General features: G+C 45.4%; 1 protein-coding gene across 1 annotated transcript in view; it reads left to right on the top strand.

The window, feature by feature from the left end:
• Positions 1-22,438, top strand: part of LOC144487108 (mediator of RNA polymerase II transcription subunit 12-like protein) — a 596,823-nt gene that overhangs the window by 480,502 nt on the left and 93,883 nt on the right. Inside the window, 7 exon segments of the mRNA XM_078205170.1 lie at positions 1,871-1,984; positions 2,867-3,084; positions 7,750-7,938; positions 10,142-10,216; positions 12,792-12,982; positions 18,282-18,443; positions 22,051-22,162. Of these exon segments, the coding sequence (XP_078061296.1) occupies positions 1,871-1,984; positions 2,867-3,084; positions 7,750-7,938; positions 10,142-10,216; positions 12,792-12,982; positions 18,282-18,443; positions 22,051-22,162 (1,061 nt within the window).

Raw genomic sequence — 22,438 nt, 5'->3', positions numbered from 1 at the left:
GGAATAGAAATGACCCTGGTGATTATAGGCCGGTTAGTCTTACTTCAGTGGTCGGTAAGTTGATGGAAAAGGTCCTTAGGGATAGGATTTACGACCATTTAGAAAGATGCAGCTTAATCCGGGATAGTCAGCACGGATTTGTGAAGTCTTGCCTCACAAATTTGATAGAATTTTTTGAGGAGATAACTAAGTGTGTAGATGAAGGTAGTGCACTTGATGTCATATACATGGATTTTAGTAAGGCGTTTGATAAAGTCCCCCATGGTCGGCTTATGAAGAAAGTAAGGATGTGTGGGATAGAGGGAAGTTTGGCCGATTGGATAGGTAACTGGCTATCTAACAGAAGACAGAGGGTGGTGGTGGATGGAAAATTTTCGACTGGAAACCGGTTACCAGCGGAGTGCCACAGGGATCAGTGCTTGGTCCTCTGCTATTTGTAATTTTTATAAATGACTTGGAGGAGGGGCTGTAGGGTGGATCAGTAAATTTGCTGATGACACCAAGATTGGTAGGGTAGTGGATGAGGTGGAGGGCTGTTGTAGGCTGCAAAGAGATATAGATAGGATGCAGAGCTGGGCTGAAAAATGGCAAATGGAGTTTAACCCTGACAAATGCGAGGTGATTCATTTTGGTAGGACAAATTTAAATGTGGATTACAGGGTCAAAGGTAGGGTTCTGAAGAATGTGGAGGAACAGAGAGATCTTGGGGTTCATATCCATAGATCTCTGAAGGTTGCCACTCAAGTGGATAGAGCCGTGAAGAAGGCCTATAGTGTGTTGGCGTTAATTAACAGGGGGTTTGAGTTTAAGAGCCGTGGGGTTATGCTGCAACTGTACAGGACCTTGGTGAGACCACGTTTGGAATATTGTGTGCAGTTCTGGTCACCTCACTACAAGAAGGATGTGGAGACACTGGAAAGAGTGCAAAGGAGATTTACCAGGATGCTGCCTGGTTTGGAGGGTAGGTTTTATGAGGAAAGGTTGAGGGAACTTGGGCTTTTCTCTTTGGAGCGGAGGAGGTTGAGAGGAGACTTGATAGAGGTTTATAAGAAGATGAGGGGGATAGATAGAGTGAACGTTCAAAGACTATTTCCTCGGGTGAATGGAGCGGTAACTAGGGGGCATAACTATAGGGTTCATGGTGGGAGATATAGGAAGGATGTCCGAGGTAGGTTCTTTACGCAGAGAGTGGTTGGGGTGTGGAATGGACTGCCTGCAGGGATAGTGGAGTCAGAAACTTTAGGAACATTTAAGAAGCTATTGGATAGGCACATGGAGTACTTTGGGATGATAGGGAGGAAATAGCTTGATCTGGGTTTCAGACAAAGCTCGGCACAACATCGTGGGCCGAAGGGCCTGTTCTGTGCTGTACTGTTCTGTGTTCTATGTGACAGTTTAAATGTAGTGCATTAGTTTTAGCTGGGAAAAGGTGAGTGCAGGTCACCGATCCCAGAGGACGAATGGACGGTTGACACACAGTGCGTTGATCTCCGTCACTTGTGATAGTAGAATTCTGCTCTCCAGTCAATGTGTTGGGAAACTCTTCCCTCAGTCTTTGGGGAGATCTTATCGGAACAGATAAGATTATGAAGGGAATAGAGGGTCAGTTGCCGGATAAACGATAGTAACCAGGACGTTAGAAGGCTTCCTGCTATGGGCTTAGGAATACCAATAGAGTCTAGTGACCTCAATGTGAGGAGGGCAATCTTTGTTGGTCTTTATTTCTACCATGTCTGGTCCCTGACTCCTGGGCATTGTTGATGTATTTTTCAGAGAGAGTACAAAGTAACACGGTGCCAGCCAATTTCATTAGAGTTCCATATATGTATAATATATACCATTTCCTAAAGGTCCCTATTTCTTACAACAGGTAAATCTGCTCCTGGAATACGCTCATCCTGTGACCACCACCTTTTAGCTGCGGCGCACAATAGCATAGAAGTGGGGGCTGTGTTTGCAGTTCTGAAGGCAATCCTAATGCTGGGTAAGTTATATCGTGATTGCGATTATCAATCTAGGATATTTTAAAAGATGGAGGTTGAAAGGGATTCGCACAAAATAAGATTAACTGGCTAACGTAGCATCTTGTTGAATACTGTGACCCTGCCCCACACACAGAACAGATGTCCTACATTCTCTGCCTGGTCTACAGCTTTTCTTGGTCAGGCCAGCAGTTAATATGCTACAAGAGGTTTCAAAGCCTCTGCACTATAAGGAGTCAAGTTGGGTCTGTGCTCCACATCGCTGTCCCGTGACTCCTGCTGTTTGGTTGGATCATGCAATCGCAGAATTAAGCCCATATAATTTTTTTATTCATTCATGGGACATGGGCGTCGCTAGCTGGCCAGCATTTATTGCCCACTCCTAGTTGACCTTAGAGGACTGTTGAGAGTCAGCCATATTGCTGTGGCTCTGGAGTCACATGTAGGCCAGATCAGGTAAGGACAGCAGATTTCCTTCCCTAAAGGACATGAGTGAACTAGATGGGTTTTTCCGACAATCGACAATGGTTTCATGGTCATCAGTAGATTCTTAATTCCAGATATTTCTTATTGAATTCAAATCCCCCCATCTGCCGTGGTGGGATTCGAAGCCAGGTCCCCAGAACACTAGCTGAGTTTCTGGATTAATAGTCTAGCGATAATATCACGAGGCCATTGCCTCACATTCTGCCAGTACTCGCTGTCGAGCTCTACCCATGTGAAGAGAGGCTGTTTGAGTGAGACATCCGTGAGCTTTCTGTCTCTGGACAGGAAGCCCAGCCACAGTTGGTACCTTTAGGGAGCGCTTAAGACAGAAGGGATCTCACTCTGTCGAAAGATTTTAGAGGGTGAATATAGATGACTGATTTGTTGTTCATGTCTAGGTGATGCTGAATTGGGCAGCAATAATGTTAATTCCTCCAACACTGATGACTTCACCATGACCAGCCTGTTGGCTCCCATCAGTATTCTCGATGACATCACTGAAGATGATGTACTGAGTTCCACCAAAAACCCCAAGTCGATCAGACGCACTGTTTCCATAGAAACGGCCAACCTGAGTGAATATGCCAGGTTTGTGCTTAGGACCATCTGTCAGCAGGTAAGAATTGACTTTGAGAAAATAAGTCCTTGTACAAGTGTTGAAATCTATAGTGTTAATAAAGTGTTAAAATAATTTTTGAAGAACTTTTGTGGTGACAGAGTCTTCAGAATATAAGAACAAAATGGCACATAGGCATTTAACATCGTGAAATATTGGTTTCAAACCTAACAATAGCCAAACCATGAATATTACTTTTTGTAGGAGGTTGTAGGGTTGCACTGTGGCAGAGTGGTTAGCACTGCTGCCTCACAGCGCTAGGGACTTGGGTTCAATTCCGGCCTCGGGTGACTGTCAGTGTGGAGTCTGCACGTTCTCCCCGTGTCTGCTTGGGTTTCCTCCAGATGCTCCGGTTTCCTCCCACAGTCCAAAGATGTGCAGGTTAGATGGATTGGCCATGCTAAGTTGACCCTTAGTGTCCCAAGATGTATAGATTAGGCGGATTCGCATGTAAATATGTGGGGTAATGGCGTTAGGGTGAGGGAGAAGGTCTGGGTAAGATATTCTGTCAGATAGTCAGTGCAGACTCGATGGGTTGAATGTACGTCTGCACTGTAGGGATTCTAGTCATTACATTTCAATGCAATTGAGTTTTCCCAGGTTTGGTCTCTTCCAAAATGGAACTAGATGAGGCTCCCTTGCAGTAGAGGTTTGTCTCAGAGATACGCTGCTTAGAAAGGTATTTGTTACATCCTGCCTCTATCCTGGGGTGGAATTCTATGTCACCGTCAAGACCGGGTCAAAAGTCCATTGACTTCAGCGAGACTGTAAAGTTCTGCCAGCGTAGAATTCCATCCCTGGTTTTTGACAATGATTAAATATTTTGTTATTCGTTCTTCTGATAGAGGTGCCACTAGGAAGGCCAGCCTTTATTGTCCATCTCTAGTCATCCTTGAGAAAGTAGTGGTGAGCCGCCTTCTTGAACTGTTGCAGTCTGTGGTGCAGCTACTTTCACAGCTGCTTAGGACAGGGCAGTTTCCAGCGTTTTCCTAGGTTTTTCAATCGTTTTCATTAAATCGCTGGTTAGTTTCTCTTCCGTCCATCAGATGTAAATTTCTGACTAAGTTGCGAAGGAGAGGAAGAGGATTGGGAGACTAGAAAGTGTTTCCCAGACTTCTTCTGGTTTGCTTTGTGCCCATCAAGAATAAAGTCAATGCTTGTTGACTCTTATCCCAATTTTCAAAACTAATATAATTTTAATAAAATACATCCATTGGTTCTCATTCGCCTGAACCTGTAATTTAAAGGGAGGATAGGTGATGGGGTGGTGATGGGAGTTGGTGTCCAGGGTCCATGTTCTACAAGTGAGATAACTGGCTGCATGAATCCAGGCCTGGTGCAGATGCACCAAAACTGGTGTACACCAGTAAATTAAGAGCATACAATACAGACTCGGAGGGCCACTATACTCACAGATGTACATGCTGGTAAATAGCTTAATTCCAGGTGCCCAGCACCATCCTGTTTTCACTGCTTTGTGTTCTATGAATGTAGGAAGGGGAGTAGGCCATTCGGCCCCTCAAGTCTGCAAATAGATCACAACTCAGCTCCTCAACCCGAGTAAACAAACAATTTAGTCAGGTCATAGTGACTGCATATGTACATTGACACTAAAAGTTTGTACAAGCTGTGAGCTACTCATGGGACTTGGTCAGTAAGTTCGCAGATGACATGAAACTTGGTGGTGTCGTAAATAGCCTTGGATTACAGAACAATATAGGGCTGGTCAGATGGGCAGAATTGTGGCAAATGGAATTTAACCCTGAAATTAAGGTTAAAGGTGATGCATTTTGGGAGGACTAACAAGTCAAGGGACTATGCAGTGAATGGTAGAAGGCTCGGAAGTACAGAGGACCAGAGGAACCTTGGGGTGCATGTCCATAGATCCCTGAAAGCAGCAGGACTGGTGGTTAAGGAGATATATGGGATACTTTATTAGCCGAGGCACAGAATATAAGAAGTGAGAGGTTATGACGGAGCTATATAAAACATTTGTTAGACCACAGCTGGAGTACTTTGTACAGTTCTGATCGCCACACTATAGGAAGGCTGTGATTGCACTAGAGAGGGCGCAGAGGAGATTCACCAGGATGTTGCTGGGCTGGGGGAGGTTGGGGGGGGGTCAGTAACCAGGGGACATAGTTATAAGCTAAGGGACAGGAGATTTAGAGGAGATTTGAGGAAAAACGTTTTCACCCAGAAGGCGGTGGGAATGTAGAACCCACTGCCTGAAAGGGTGGTCGAGGCATTTAAGAAACATTTAGACAGCACTTGAAACGCGATAGCGTCCATGGATGTGGACCAAGTGCTGGAAAATGGGATTAGAATAGATAGGTGCTTGATGGAGTACTGTGTGCAGTTTTGGTCACCACACTATAGGAAGGATGTGAATGCACTAGAGAGGGTGCAAAGGAGATTCACCAGGATGTTGTCTGGGCTGGAGTGTTTCAGCTATTGAAGAGAGGCTGGTTAGGCTGGGATTGTTTTCCTTAGAGCAGAGAAGGCTGATGGGAGGACCTGATTGAGGTGTACAAAATTATGAGGGACATAGATAGGGTAGACACGATGAGCCAAAAGGCCTCTTTTTGTGCTGTAAAATTCTATGACTCTCTGACTAAGTCTTTACACAAAAATGCTACACTCCCGATTGTGAAACAGTCTGTATCAGAATGGCTGTGGTGCGAAGCCAGTATTTTTTGTAGCTGAGGCTTTAATACTTTGATGGAGCTATAGTTTAGCTATAGGGGCGGCACAGTGGCACAGTGGTTAGCACTGCTGCTTCATAGGGCCAGGGACCTGGGTTCGATTCCCGGCTTGGGTCACTATCTGTGCGGAGTTTCCTGTGTCTGCGTGGGTTTCCTCCGGGTGCTCTGGTTTCCTCCCACAGTCCGAAAGACGTGCATTGGCTGTGCTAAATTCTCCCTCAGTGTACCCAAACAGGCGCCGGAGTGTGGCGACTTGGGGATTTTCACAGTAACTTCATTGCAGTGTTAATGTAAGCCGACTTGTGACACTAATAAATAAACTTTAAACTTTAAAAAACTTTTTAAACTTTTAATTTGGTGAGCAATGAAATTTCTCTCTGGCCTCACTCAAATCTTAATTCCTTTTCCGTGTCCAGCTCCCCGCTCAGCCTGCAGGCAACTCCGCATTCAAAGGGTAGAAAAGCTCTCCTTTGTGCCACGCCTGAACTCAGAAATTCGCCTTATCCAACCCCCCCACCACCCCACCCACCGCCTCACCCAATCATTCTCGGAGAGACATGTGTCACTTTCCTTCCAGGGCACCCCGCGCCGGGGCCTGGACTGTGATTTGGTTTGGAAAGCTGTTATGTCGGTCGGTTTAATAACAGCCTAGAGACAGAATCTGTTTACTTTCACATTCCTGCCTTCCCACAGACTCCCGAGTACTGGTATCTTTCCCTACCAAAGCCTAATCTTTTTGGAAACGTTCTCGAATTCATTTGTGAAAAGCTCTTGCTCAAATAAACAGTTCCTTCATTGAAAAAAGAATCAGTTTTCATTCTTCTGCATTGAGATTTGATTTGCCCTCGAGAAGGCCTGGTACAATGGTAGTTATGTTCGCAGATTAGTAATCGAGAAACTTGCACTAATAAACCGTAGACTTGAGCTCAAATACCACCATGGCCAACAGGGAGTTTAAATTCTGTTAATAAATTTATTTTTATTCATTCAGGCTTGACTTGAGGTCACCCAAAACTCTGCTGTTCCTGTTGTAACCCATACTGAGTCCCATTCCCCATCCTCCCCCTTTCCTTGCCCATAATTTAATTAAAATAAAACACATTTGCTTCCAGCCATGCAATCTCTCGCCTTTAAAGTTCCCATCTTTCTTTTCAAATTCTTCTATGGTCTTGCCGTTCTCCATCTCAGCAACGTGCATGTCTCTGAACCCCCTCTCACTTGGTCATGACAGTACTGATGACACAGAATCCCAGAGACTCCCTTCTCCAATCCCTTTAAATGATCTTGTGGGCCCCAGCATTACTGAAACGAGAAGTGCGTCTTGTCCGATCCACAATCTCATCCTGTTCCTGTCTTTCCGGTCCTTTCCAGCTGTATAACACATAATAACACAGTCTCTGCTATATTCTCAGAGCCTTGCTTCAATACTAGGATCTGTTCTGAACTACAGGCTGTATTCTGAACCGTCTGCAACAAGACTGGAATCCAACACCGATGCAATTAGCTTTCTATTTATCTTTTTCTTCTTAGCTGTGAATGCCCACAACAACCTCAGGTCACATGAGCACTTCTTGAAAACTCATGATGTCATAAAAGGTGGACGAGCGTATGTCCAGGATGCTTGGGGTCCTTGATTATGATCATGGTGTTCAAGCCCCTTCCTTGCCTTGACTGTCCCTAAATCTGTAAGCTCCTCAGCTGCAAAAAAAACTCTCTAAATACATCTTGGTGTATGTATCATGAGTAATTTGTGCAAATACCTGACTGCGCAACATGGGACCAGTATGAAACCACAGCTTCACAGTGAACGAATATGTAATTGTTTTAAAGAAGCTGTCTTGTTTTATTATATAATGGAGAATAGGTCATTAGATGCCATTATCTCATGTTCTTTCTCTTTACCAGTCAATGCAGTTTGTGTTCAAAAACAACATTCTGCTTTTCATTTTACTCTTGACAGGAGTGGGTGGGGGAGCATTGCCTAAAGGAGCCGGAGAGACTGTGTACCGACAAGGATCTAATACTCGACCCAGTCCTCTCAAATAAGCAGGCAAGGCAACTCCTGCAGCTTATCTGTTATCCGCATGGCCTTAAAGAATGTGTGGAAGGAGACAATCCTCAGCGTCAGCATGTCAAGCACATCCTTCAGGTAAGAGGAGTGAAGATAGCACAAGATTTACCTCTTGGGTCTAATGGCTTCATACTTTTTTTTTGAATAGGTTGTTCATCTGACTGAAATAACATAAAATATAAATTAGACAATCGGGTGATAATATAACCGTGTCTTTGAGAAATCTATAAAATTGATATCTTCAAACTGTGCTATATACAGATTAATCAATAATGATAATTTGGTCAAAGAAAACACTTAGGATTTAAATAAAGCACAACTTGGCTCAGATGGTAATCTCTCTTACCTCTGAGTCCACATAATCTACATTGACATTTCTTACACTGAGGGGGAGGCGCATCATCAGGTTCTCCTTTTGGATATGACCTTCAATGTCATCCTAATCTGGTTACATAATTCGAAGGGCAGAGACTTCTCCTGTTTGAGTTAACATTTCTCCCTCAATCGTCACACTAGCTGCTTGTGGAATCTTTGTTGCTTTGCAAAATGGCTGCTGCATGTGAAGACAGCACATTTTGAGGAAAAGTCATATTCTGAGTTTGACAGATTTCTAAATACCAGTGACATAAAGGGATAAGGGGATAGTGCGGGGGGGAAAAGGGCATTGAAGTGGATGATCAGCCATGATTCCGGGGATGAAAGGGTTGATGTACGAGGAGAGATTAAACAGTTTGGACTTGTACTCGCTGGAGTTTAAAAGGATGAGGGGATCTGATCGACGTATATAACATTTTAAAAGGGATTGATAGAGTAAACGTAGACCAAATGTTTCCTCTTATGGGGCAATCTAGAACAAGAGGTCCCAGGTATAGGTTGTGAGGTGGTAGATTTAACACCCAGATGAGGGGCTACTTCTCACAGAGGGTGGTGAATTTGTGGAACTTGCTGCACCATAGTGCGGTGGAGTCTGAATCATTGAATGCTTTCAAGGTGATAGATATATTTCTAATAAAAAAAGGGGTAAGGGGATATGGGGAACAGGTGGGGAGATGGATTTGAGACCAGGGAGAGATCAGCCATGATCTGCTTGGATGGCAGAGCTGTCTCGAATGGCTGAAGTTACCTTCTTCTGCTCCTAATTCCGATGATCATATTGAACGGTGGAGCAGGCTTGATGGGCTCAATGGCCGACTCCTGCTCCTTTTTGTGAAGTGTTTTGTTAGTCTTTTGAGATTGTCATAAGGTGTTATATAAATTAAAGTCTTCTAAATGAAAGTAGTTTGTCCGGAATCAAATATTTTCAATATAATGGTCTTGAAAAAGGGGCATTGAAAAATTACTTTGTCAACAAATCACTTTGGGTTATGTTATTTTCTGTTCTTCGGGTATTTGTCCACTGTGACAGAGCAAATGGTTTGCTGGAGAGAATTGCTCAATATAATGGAGCTCTGTAATAATGAGGGGAGATCTTATAGAAACATATAGGATTATGAAGGGAATAGATAAGATAGAAGCAGGGAGGTTGTTTCCACTGGTGGGTGAAACTAGAACTAGGGGGCATAGCCTCAAAATAAGGGAGAGCAGATTTAGGACTGAGTTGAGGAGGAACTTCTTCACCCAAAGGGTAGTGAATCTGTGGAATTCCCTGCCGAGTGAAGCAGTTGAGGCTACCTCATTGAATGTTTTTAAGGCAAGGATAGCTAAATTTTTGAACAGTAAAGGAATTAAGGGTTATGGTGAGCGGGCGGGTAAGTGGAGCTGAGCCCACGGAAAGATCAGCCAAGATCTTATTGAATGGTGCAGCAGGCTCGAGGGGCCAGATGGCCTACTCCTGCTCCTAGTTCTTATGTTCCTATCACTCTGTGAATTTTGGGTCAAGAGCTGCTAACCCTATTAACCTGGTGGGGCAAATATTTTACAGAAGCAATGATATTTCAAAAAGAAAATTGTGGTAAAGTTTCTTCAATGATTGCAGAGCTGCCAGTTTGTAATGCTGGTACTGTGGAAAGGGCACTGAGGCCGAAAATGATTCCACTTATTCTGAGAGCAATGAACTCAGTGCAGATGAGAAATACATTTGGGGTAACTGTGCTCTGAAAGCAATACCAAACCATATACTTAACACATTATGGAGTCCTTTTTATTAAAAATTACGAGTGCTTCCTGTATGTTTCCCCTAATATTTGAGGGAAACATGATTGAAGATATTGAATAAAATAAAGGAACCAAGAGGTGATCCACAGAATTGTTTTTCATGCCCCTTCCCCTTGATTGTGTTTAGAATTTGGACCAGTGGACTCTGAGACAATCATGGCTGGAGCTGCAACTGATGATCAAGCAATGTATGAAGGAGCCTGTGAGTATAAAGCACTTTCCCCTGCCAGACTGATGGGTTTTGAACAGACAAATCGTAGCCTGACATTTCATTGAGGATCGTGGGATTTCGAAAAGAATCGATAGGGTAGATAGAGAGCAACTTTTGTTTTTGCTGGTGGAGTCTCGGGCTGGAGTTTTAAGGCCTGTCCCACCAGCGAGATCTTCTGGTCCTGCTAAAGCCATTCAACATTGTGGCAGAACCAGAGCATCGCTGCCGAGGACAACGGACAGCACTATTAATGGTTTTGTAAGAGGGAGGTCGTGCCTTTCAAATTTGGTGGAGTTTTTTGAGGAAGTGACAAAAACGGTCGATGAAGGAAGGGCCGTGGATGTCGTCTATATGGATTTCAGTAAGGCATTTGACAAAGTCCCACATGGCAGGTTGGTTAAGAAGGTTAAGGCTCATGGGATACAAGGAGAAGTGGCTAGATGGGTGGAGAACTGGCTTGGCCATAGGAGACAGAGGGTAGTGGTCGAAGGGTCTTTTTCCGGCTGGAGGTCTGTGACCAGTGGTGTTCCGCAGGGCTCTGTACTAGGACCTCTGCTATTTGTGATATATATAAATGACTTGGAAGAAGGTGTGACTGGTGTAATCAGCAAGTTTGCGGATGACACAAAGATGGCTGGAATTGCGGATAGCGAAGAGCATTGTCGGGCAATACAGCAGGATATAGATAGGCTGGAAAATTGGGCGGAGAGGTGGCAGATGGAGTTTAATCCGGATAAATGCGAAGTGATGCATTTTGGAAGAAATAATGTAGGGAGGAGTTATACAATAAATGGCAGAGTCATCAGGAGTATAGAAACACAGAGGGACCTAGGTGTGCAAGTCCACAAATCCTTGAAGGTGGCAACACAGGTGGAGAAGGTGATGAAGAAGGCATATGGTATGCTTGCCTTTATAGGACGGGGTATAGAGTATAAAAGCTGGAGTCTGATGATGCAGCTGTATAGAACGCTGGTTAGGCCACATTTGGAGTACTGCATCCAGTTCTGGTCGCCACACTACCAGAAGGACGTGGAGGCATTGGAGAGAGTGCAGAGAAGGTTTACCAGGATGTTGCCTGGTATGGAGGGTCTTAGCTATGAGGAGAGATTGGGTAGACTGGGGTTGTTCTCCTTGGAAAGACGGAGAATGAGGGGAGATCTAATCGAGGTATACAAGATTATGAAGGGTATAGATAGGGTGAACAGTGGGAAGCTTTTTCCCAGGTCGGAGGTGACGATCACGAGGGGTCACGGGCTCAAGCTGAGAGGGGCGAAGTATAACTCAGACATCAGAGGGACGTTTTTTACACAGAGGGTGGTGGGGGCCTGGAATGCGCTGCCAAGTAAGGTGGTGGAGGCAGGCACGCTGACATCGTTTAAGACTTACCTGGATAGTCACATGAGCAGCCTGGGAATGGAGGGATACAAACCATTGGTCTAGTTGGACCAAGGAGCGGCACAGGCTTGGAGGGCCGAAGGGCCTGTTTCCTGTGCTGTACTGTTCTTTGTGTGTTAGTTGGGTGTTAATTTTATTCAGGTGGTTACGAATTGATGTGGGGTAGAATCATATAATCCCTACAGTGCAGAAAAAGGCCATTCAACCCATCGAGTCTGCACCAACCACAATCCCACCGAGGCCCTATTCCCGTAACCTCACACATTTATCCTGCTAATCCCCTGACACTAGCATGGCCAATCAACCTAACCTACACATCTTTGGACTGTCTCACCTAAATATATTTATGTGTGTTTATATTTTACATTATATTTTATAAACATTTGTGTACATATATAATATGTAGCTCTATAAGTGGGCCGAAAGGGGCTTTTCTTGTGGAATGTTCACAATATACAATCTGTGTCTCTGTAAATAAAAGCTTGTAGGTGATTAAAGATTAGGCAGCAGTATTCTATCCTTCATTACCTGGCAACTAAGTTAAAGATTGGGTTGCAGTATTCTATCCTTCACTACCTGGCTATCTAAGCTTTGGCAATGACCTTAAAATGAGAGTTAGTCCACACAGCAGGGAAGTTAGGAAACACTTCTGTACCCAAAGGGTGGTGGGAGTGTGGAACCCTCCTGCAAAAAGATTACAAATCACTGACCCAGCACAGACCAGAATCTAATCGCTAAAACGTGAAAGTTGACAAGAAATGCGCAATGTATGTAAGTCTTTTTACATATTATAGATTATTGTGGTCATTGCTTTAATACTAACAGGGGCTATTGAAATTGGTGACTTTATTTATTAGTTCATGGGATGTGAATGTTGCTGCCTAGCACAGCACTTATTGCCCATCCCTAATCGGCCTTCTTCCTCCTCTTTGTACAGTAAAATGTTGATGTGGCGGCCACCAGTTGTTTCTGCAATGGAAGAAGGGGAAAGTAATAGTAGCTACTTTAATTCAAACAGTGAAACGCATTTGGATGTGCCTATATTAAAAGGATAGCTTAAAGGCCATCCATTGCATTTTGAAACACGAGATCAGTTCTTGTCCTAAGGATGATCAATAATTGTTCTGTGTTCCAATGTTGTTGCGCTTGTGATTGGTGATCTTTTTGTCAGGGCCCTGCATCGGTTGCTGAGATGAACTCGTTGTTGGAGAATATCGCCAAAGCCACCATTGAGGTCTTCCAGCAATCCGCTGAGCTCAACAGCAGCATTGTGACAGCTGGAATTGGACTGTTTAACCCAAGCAATAACTGCAACAATGGAAACAGCAACCCAAGACAGAATGGCAAGAAGACATTCCTCAGGTAAAGCAAGGCTTTGTCTATACTGAAAACAGTAAGAAGTCTCACAACACCAGGTTAAAGTCCAACAGGTTTATTTGGTAGCACAAGCCACTGGTGGCTTGTGCGACCAAATAAACCTGTTGGACTTTAACCTGGTGTTGTGAGACTTCTTACTGTGCTTATCCCAGTCCAATGCCGGCATCTCCACATCATATACTGAAAACAGCGACAATGGAATGATCGATGCCTGATGATAGGGGAGGCGATGGCCTCGTGGTATTATCGCTAGACCATTAATCCAGCTAATGTTCTGGGGACCCGGGTTCGAATCCCACCACGGCAGATGGTGGAATTTGAATTCAATAACAAAATATCTGGAATTAAGAATCTACTGATGACCATGAAACCATTGTTGATTGTCGGAAAAACCCATCTGGTTCACGAATGTCCTTTAGGGAAGGAAATCTGCCGTCCTTACCTGGTCTGGCCTACATGTGACTCCAGAGCCACAGCAATGTGGTTGACTCTCAACTGCCCTTTGAAATGGCCGAGCAAGCCACTCAGTTCAAGGGCAACTAATGATGGGCAATAAATACAGGCCAGCTATGTCCAATGAATTAATGTACGTTAAAAAAAATTATACATTTCAGGAACTTTATGCTTGTTCTGAGTTTCTTTATTTGAAAATGGTGGCATACTGGGATGCAGCTCCACACAACAGTAATAATAATGATAAAGGCAAAATACTGCGAATGCTGGAATCTGAAATGAAAACTAAAAATGCTGGAAAACTTTAGCAAGTTTGACAGCATCTGTGGAGACGCTGGATGACCCTTCATCAGAGTTGAAGACAAGGAAAATAGAACACTGTGAGGGTGGGGGGGGGGGGGGGGGGGGGGGAGAGGGAGGGAGGGGGGCTGGTGGTTGTAATCGACAAAGATGACATAGACAAAGGGAATGTAAATGTTGGTGATAAATGCTAGGATTGGTGCTGAAAGCGTCCATTAAAAGATCGGAATGTGTAAATGGAAGAACAATGGTGCAGAGTGTGGAAATGTGACAGAGGTCCTAGTGGGGGGGGGGAAGGGGGGAGGGTGGGGAGACATGAAACAAGATGGAAATAATAGTGCGTTATAGACCTGACACCAGTAGCTACTGGAGGAACAGGAAAATGTTACGAAATTACTTGAGTCACTGACTGGCAGTAGAAAGTTGGCATCTTGCAGCTCCTGTATTAACCAGCTCCAGTAGCTCATTCACTAACACTCACCGGTGCGTAAATAAGTGCTAAGCCCTCCATTTGAAGTTGTCTGTCAGGGTAAGAGTTTGAGTAGGTTGTGGCATCACTTGAGAGAGAGAGTGTTCAGGAGGCAAGGCAAGTAGTTTGGGAAACTTCACTAAATTCAGTAACTGCAGGGTTGTCATGGCTCTCTCTCAGTATGCTAATCCACCCTTTTGATGACTTCCCTTTCACCCTTTTACCCTTGCCCATTTTCTGGAGGTATTTCTTCATATACAGGATCAATTCTGCAGCCAGCAGTTAGACTCTGACTACGCTTGCTGCGCGAACTTAAACCAAGAATTCTGGCAGGCTGTGGGGGCTGCTGTAGCTGAACATAAGAGTCATATGGCTGGCTATTCTGCACCCCTGCTGGTGCATTTGAAGTTAGGGGAATATAAAATCCAGCGGATGGCCTCCCACCTGCACCGACATGTCTGGGATTCTATGGGGGTAGGAGGAGTCATCATGCAGACTCCTTTAGGGAGTCAAATAATGCCTACCTAAAGGCCTTGTCTAGCACCTCCCGTATTTTACTTGCAGTGTGGAGAGGATTATGCAATGCGGGAAGCCCAGTATTTTTAGCTGCGTGGGCTGATGTTGGACACAGATGGGAAGTGGGATTAGAGAAACCTTCTTTGAGAATCTCCTGAGTCCATCGGAGGCACCATCCCAAATTACCCTTCACACCCCCTCACCGAAACCCCCGATCCCGGACTTACCTGGCCACCTCAGCTGCCTCAGTCTCCTTTCCTCGAAGCTAACCTTTCAACTAAAACCCCCCATCCCTGGAACCATTCTGGTAAATCTCCTCTGCACTTTCACCTACAGTGACACAGTGGTTCGCACTGCTACCTCACAGCTCCAGGGACCTAGGTTCGATTCCCAGCTTGGGTCACTGTCTGTGTGGAGTTTGCACATTCTCCCCGTGTCTGCGTGGGTTTCCTCCGGGTGCCCCGGTTTTCTCCCACACTCCAAAGGTGTGCAGGTTAGGTTGACTGGCCGTGCTAAATTGACCCTAGTATCAGGGGGATTAGCAGGGTAGATATTGGGGTTACAGGAATCGGGACTGGGTGGGATTGTGGTTGGTGCAGACTTGATGGGCTGAATAGAACATAGAACAGTACAGCATAGAACAGGCCCTTCGGCCCACGATGTTGTGCCGAGCTTTATCTGAAACCAAGATCAAGCTATCCCACTCCCTATCATCCTGGTGTGCTCCATGTGCCTATCCAATAACCGCTTAAATGTTCCTAAAGTGTCTGACTCCACTATCACTGCAGGCAGTCCAAACTAGGGCGGAACGGTAGCACAGTGGTTAGCACTGCTGCTTCACAGCTCCAGGGTCCCGGGTTCGATTCCCGGCTCGGGTCACTGTCTGTGTGGAGTTTGCACATTCTCCTCGTGTCTGCATGGGTTTCCTCCGGGTGCTCCGGTTTCCTCCCACCATCCAAAGATGTGCGGGTTAGGTTGATTGGCCAGGTTAAAAAAATTGCCTCTTAGAGTCCTGGGATGGGTAGGTTCGAGGGATTAGCAGGTAAAATATGTGGGGGTAGGGCCTGGGTGGGATTGTGGTCGGTGCAGACTCGATGGGCCGAATGGCCTCCTTCTGCACTGTAGGGATTCTATGATTCTATGTCTCAACCACTCTCTGAGTAAAGAACCTACACCTACCTCGGACATCCTTCCTATGGTTTCCTTCTGCACCGTAGGGATTGTATGACAAGGATCCTCACAAGCTTTCTAAAGTGCGTTGATCAGAACTGGACACAGTATTCTAATCGAAGTAGAGTTCTGTACGGGATGATCCTGTCGTCAGCCAATGTCCATTTGTGTATTTTCCAGCAGGGATCACTGAACAGCTATGAAGAAGAAAAGTTCAATCAATGTTTTCACTTTACCTTGCCCTGGGTTCCTGAGGTAAATTATATTGATACGCCGGGTGATTGTGATCAACTGATTCGACCTTTCCTCGACTGGTTTTAAACTTGATAGGAGGTCAGGGAAGAATTTCCAGATTATTTTTTCCTATATTGGTCTCCCTCTTTTTCCCTCTGCGGTGAGACTACGTGCTTTACTTGTGGCAGGTGATGTGATGTGGATCAGGCTTTGTGGTCCAGCTGCCCTTTCCCTGCCCATCCACTTGAGATGTCTGTAAGCCTGACCTTCTGATTTGTATGGCTCGGTGACTATCCGACTTTTAACAACATGTCTTTAACAACTGAATCATCGTGGAACATGACACAAAATGCCAAGATGCAGCTCAGCAAATTTTATATCCCCAGCATTGACGAACTAAAAGGCTCCAGCAGCTCCTCTGCTATTGTTTCACTCAACAACCTGCACAATAATGACAACCAACACTTCCTTTAAGGTGTTGCCTGGCAGTGCAATAGTGAATCTGTGGAATTTGCTACCCCAAAGTGCGGTGGATGCTGGGACAGTGAGTAAATTTAAGGAGGAGTTAGACAGATTTTTAATTGGGAATGGGTTGAAGGGTTATGGGGAGGAGGCAGAAAAATGGGTTGAGGAGCATATCAGCCATGATCGAATGGCGGAGCGGACTCGATGGGCTGAATAGTCTAATTTTGCTCCTATATCTTATGATCTTTTGAAGGACCGTGGATAAAAATGTCGATGGAATGTTGAAGGCAGCCGGCCCTTCCTGCAGTTCCCCAGCATGCTGTGTGTGGGTGAGGGAGTGTGACAAGGGACTGCCGGCCTGCTGGTTCTGGCCAGTGTTCAAACCAAGTAAGAACCTGGCATGTGCTGAGAGGAGCTGAGACTTCACCAGTTGTCCTGACCAGGCTTCTCCCCTTGCCCAAGGCTACATACTGTTCATGGGGCACTGCTGCCACAGAATGGCTGAATATTATAACATCATTATTGGCCACTTACAAAGGAACCCACGTAAAGCACTTTGGGATTTGTCAATCTGATGATGTAACTGCAGATCTTAATTACCTTGAGACATTTCTGCTGAGTCAGATGCAATGCAAGTGCAGCCAAATTTAGTAATGATCTGATGTGAGTGAGGGTGCTCTGGTATAGAACTCAGTATGCTTTTCCATACTACGCAGTAAAGCATTGTGAACTCCGTGTAGTTTGCTAAGCATCACCAGTCACAAAACCATGAGGCTAATTTGCAACTATCGTGCTGCGGCCAGCTCTTGCTACTCTTTGCATAAAAGTGATGGTTTTAGAGATTTGTCATAACTGAGTAGCTGTTATGTCATCGAACAGGGAGGAAGTTAAATATTTGGAGCAAGTTGCTCAGCAACGAGAAAGCATGAATCATAGATTCGTAGAATCCCTGCAGTGCAGAAAGAGGCCATTCGGCCCATCAAATCTGCACCAACTCTCCAACAGAGCAATGCACCCAGGCTCTATCCTCATAACCCCAAGTATTTACCCCACTAACACCCCTAAGGGACAATTTAGCATAGCCAAATCCACCCAGCTAGCATGTCTTTCGGATCGTGGGAGGAAACCGGAGCACCCGGAGGAAAACCACGCAGACACGGGGAGAACTTGCGGACTCCACACGGACAGTGACCCGAGGCCGGAATCTAACTTGGGTCCCTGGCACTGTGAAGTAGCAGTGTTAACTACTGTGCCACCGTGCCTGGCATGTAAAGGCAGACTAACATTTGAATCGATACCCCATCTTGCATCGTCCTCACTCTGATCTGAACACTAACGCATCTTCTCTCTTTCCAGGTGCTGACAGGCCTGAAGTGTATTTCCAGAATATTTCTGTTTACATTTCAGTTCTTTTCCTTCTGTCCGCTCTCCCCCACCTCAAACTTTGTTTGCCTTTTTTAAAAATCCTTGGTGCATAATGAAACTTCCCTTCTGTATTAGGAAACTGGGCTTGCCAAAGGCCAGGATTTTAATTGAGTTGAAATAAAACGACTTGGCTTGAGCGATGTTTGATTGGGAGTAAGGGAGTAATTGGAAAGTGCTACGATGGCCATTTGATGGGTTTCTTTATGTGTGTGTGTGTGTGTTTGTGTGTGTCCTTGTGTGGCTTTCCTTTAGCTGTTCAGAGAGGAAAGGAGTGTGGCTTGTGGCACCGCTGATTGCAAAACTGCCCACATCCGTTCAGGGTCGAGTGCTGAAGGCAGCTGGCGAAGAGCTGGAGAAGGGTCAACACTTGGGGTCATCATCGAAAAAGGAACGTGACAGGCAAAAGCAGAAAAGGTAAGGCAATTATAATAAAGAACAAAACAAAAAGTACCAGGACAGTAGGGAGATTATTGTCCCCATAGCAATGCAAAATGTTTATAATAATGTGGAGTTGCCGGCTTTGGACTGGGGTAGGCACAATAAGTAGTCTCACAACACCAGGTTAAAGTCCAACAGGTTTATTTGTTAGCATGAGCTTTCGGAGCTCCGCTCCTTCATCAGATGTGTTTATAATAAAACTTCATTTTAAAAAAAGAACAGTCCATGAATGTCATCTGTTTCATACCCCGATCGTTATTAGTGGACCTTGAATGGGAGAGTTATAAAATAAATAGCTATTTTATAACTGTTTCCAGTAAAGCCTTTAGTTTGAGGTTGGGGTATTATTATTAGATTGGGTGCTGGAAATTCACATTGACTTGAGCTTCTTTAGCCAGTGAAATGATTTCAGAAAGTTTTACAACTATTCGAGCAGCATCATCAAGGTCATCGCAGGCAAGGACCTTCAGGCTGCTCGTAGCAATTATTGCTTTTGCATCATCAACACGTGTGCCTTGCAATCGAACAACAATGGGAATTTTCATGTGCATTACCCCAGGGTTAGAGGCTGGTGGCAATGCAATCTGCCACGATGCATATAAATCAGTGCGGCCATGAAATAATTTAAAAGCACAAAGAAAATCTTCTTCCTCTGGTGGCACAGTGGTTAGCACTGCTGCCTCACAGCGCCAGGGACCCAGGTTCGATTCTCAGCTTGGGTCACTGTCTGTGTGGAGTCTGCACGTTCTCCCCTGTATCTGCGTGGGTTTCATCTAGGTGCTCCGGATTCCTCCCACAGTCCAAAAGACATGCTGGTTAGGTGCATTGGCCATGCTAAATTCTCCCTCAGTGTACCCGAACAGGTGCCGGAGTGTGGCAACTAGGGGATTTTCACAGTAACTTCACTGCAGTGTTAACATAAGCCTACTTGTGACATTATAAATAAACATAATTGGACCCAGTAACTTTCCAAATGGGAGAGAGAGAGGGATAGTGGTCTGGCAAGTTTCGCTTGCAGCATAGGGGAGTTGAACAGAGCTGAATAGGGTAGGAGTCTGTTCAGTTTCATTTGAAGGTGCTGAGGCTGTTTAGAACAGACTTGATGACAGATGTCACACTGTGTAGAGGGATTTAGGGAGGGAGTTGCGGAGAATGGGTCCTCAGCAGCTGTACGCTGTCGGAACAGGGGCACAGAACCCGGTAAGATCCAGGGCAGCAGAATGGGGCAGAAGTATAATGAGTGCAAGGCCACAAAGAGACTTCGCTTCAGGAATGAGTTTTTAAAAAACCAAATCTTTTAAATTAAATTATTTTTGGAAGGAACATTTTGGATGCTGCAGAGTTCCATGTGTCGGTGATGTAAGGTAGCGCACAAAGGAAATGTCTCATAGTTTTGGAATTAACACCAGTTACCTCCTGCTGTTCATGTTGTAATCCACAGCCCTGAGCTACTTCTGGACAACCAAATATGGTTATTTGAAGCCATATTATTTCAGGCTAAATGACTGTTCTGTACACGAGACACTGTAGCCATTGCTATCCTAGAACATCCACCCTTCACCCCAAAACAGCTTCTCAGCATTCCAGCAAAGTTTCCATGTTCCTGAGATTCATTAGGCTAAACATTTTCAGTTGGTTCATTATCCCGTTTGGGAAGCTACCTCCCAGGTGGGTTCAAGTTCAACAGGGCCCATGGATAGGTCGCCAGCCTCCTTCGCAGGGTAGCACGGTGGCACAGTGGTTAGCACTGCTGCCTCACAGCGCCAGGGACCCGGGTTCCATTCCGGTCTCGGGTCGCTATCTGTGTGGACGTTCTTCCTGTGTCTGTGTGGGTTTCCTCCGGGTTCTCCGGTTTCCTCCCACAGTCCAAAGATATGCAGGTTAGGAGATAGGGTGAGGGAGAGGGCTTGGGTAAAATACCCAAGAGAGTCAGTGCAGATTTGATGGACTGAATGGCCTCTTCTGCACTGTAGGGATACTATGATACTATGCGTACAAAATACTGCCAAGGGGCCAGTAACAATTGCAGCAGCGACACCATGGTGATGCCTTCAATACGAGGGCAGCAGCTGGCACTGCAGCAAGAGCTGTGTTAGCGGGGACCTCAGTTTCCGTGAACAGGCTAAAATGGCATTCCTTCTGTGTGGAGCGACCTAAGCAATGTGACTGACAATCAGCAGATTAATAAACAGCCTCCCATGTTTAAGTTTATTTATTAGTGTCACAAGTTGGCTTACATTAACACTGCAATGAAGTTACTGTGAAAATCTCCTAGTTGCCACACTCCGGCGCCTGTTCGGGTACACTTACGGAGAATTTAGCATGGCCAATGCACCTACCCAGCACATCTTTCAGACTGTGGGAGGAAACCGGAGCACCTGGAGGAAACCCACACAGACACGGAGAGGATGTGCAGACTCCACACAGACAGTGACCCAAGCCGGGAATCGAACCCAGGTCCCTGGCACTGTGAGGCCGCAGTGCTAACCAGTATGCCACTGGTGCCATCATAATATGTATGGACCTCCTGTTGTGAAGCCATTTCTGCTGCATTACTCCTGCCACAGTCGGGGGGTGGGGGTTGTCGGGACTGTGTGTGATCAGTAAAACTTACAGTCCAGTTGTACAAGACTGTAGTTAGAGGGGTTAGTTGCCCCACTAAATGCCCTAATTGGCTACATGCTGCTGCTAGCAGGCAGATTGCAGTCACTGCTGGGGGCGCAGCCATGTTGCCAAGCCGACCCAACATGGGCTCATTGTATTTTCATAGAAACATAGAAACCAGAAACAGGAGGAGGCTATTCGGCCCATCGAGCCTGCTCCACCATTCATTTTGATCATGGCTGATCATCAAATTCAATATCCTGATCCCCCCTTCCCCCCCATATCCCTTGATCCCTTCAGCCCCAAGAGCTATATCTAATTTCTTCTCGAAATCAGGCAACGTTTTGTCCTCAACTACATTCTGTGGGAGTGAATTCCACACATTCACCACCCTCTGGGTGAAGAAATTTCTCACCTCAATTCTAAAAGGTTTACCCCTTATCCTCAAACTATGACCCCTAGTTCTGGAACCCCTCAACATTGGGAACATTCTTTCTGAATCTACCCTGTCGAACCCTGTTAGAATTTTATAAATTTCTAGGAGATCCCCCCCCTCACTCTTCTAAACTCCAGTGAATATAATCGAGCACCTCCTTGCACTTCCACCTTCAAGGGGCTGGGAAAAATCAGCTCATTGTCTCCTGTCCTCCCTGCTTCATTTCAATGGGTCTTTATGTGATGAATTGGAATCGGCATTTCAGTGGGTATTGTGCCTGAATCTTTGATAAGGCCCTGTTTGCATTTGTATCTTATAGTCAGTGGGTAGTACAGAACTTGAATCCTGCTGAGAAGAGGGACAGGTTGCTGAAGCTTTTTCATCTTGTGGAGCTCAGAACAAAGGCAAGAATGCCAAACTTCAAACAATCACAACACGTTAGACTACACGAGCTGCAAAAGGCCTCAGCAATGTATCTTTCTTCCATTATATTTGTGTCTTGACTAACCTCTGTCTATCTGTTCCCCATTTTCATATCCGCAGCATGTCTCTATTGAGCCAACAGCCATTCCTGTCCTTGGTCCTCACCTGCCTAAAGGGGCAGGATGAGCAGAGAGAAGGCTTGCTGACCTCCTTACAAAATCAGATCAACCAGGTAATCAATTCTTCGAATGAGAATCAGCAAATGCGTGGCGCGGCACTGGGGCCAGTGTCAATCCTGAGGACAAAGAAAATCGGATAGTTCATGAACTGTAGTACTGGACTTCATTGAATCGAATTTTGAACTCCCTAATGAGGGATTGGTGGCACAGTGGTTAGCACTGCTACCTCACAGCGCCAGGGACCCGGGTTCAATTCTGGCCTCGGGTCACTGTCTGTGTGGAGTTGGCACATTCTCCCCGTGTCTGCGTGGGTTTCCTCCGGCTTCCTC

Source organism: Mustelus asterias, chromosome 3 (assembly GCF_964213995.1).
Source record: "Mustelus asterias chromosome 3, sMusAst1.hap1.1, whole genome shotgun sequence".
NCBI classification, from domain to species: domain Eukaryota; kingdom Metazoa; phylum Chordata; class Chondrichthyes; order Carcharhiniformes; family Triakidae; genus Mustelus; species Mustelus asterias.
The sequence above is the reverse complement of the archived record's forward strand: the minus strand, read 5'-3'. Positions and strand labels throughout refer to the sequence as shown.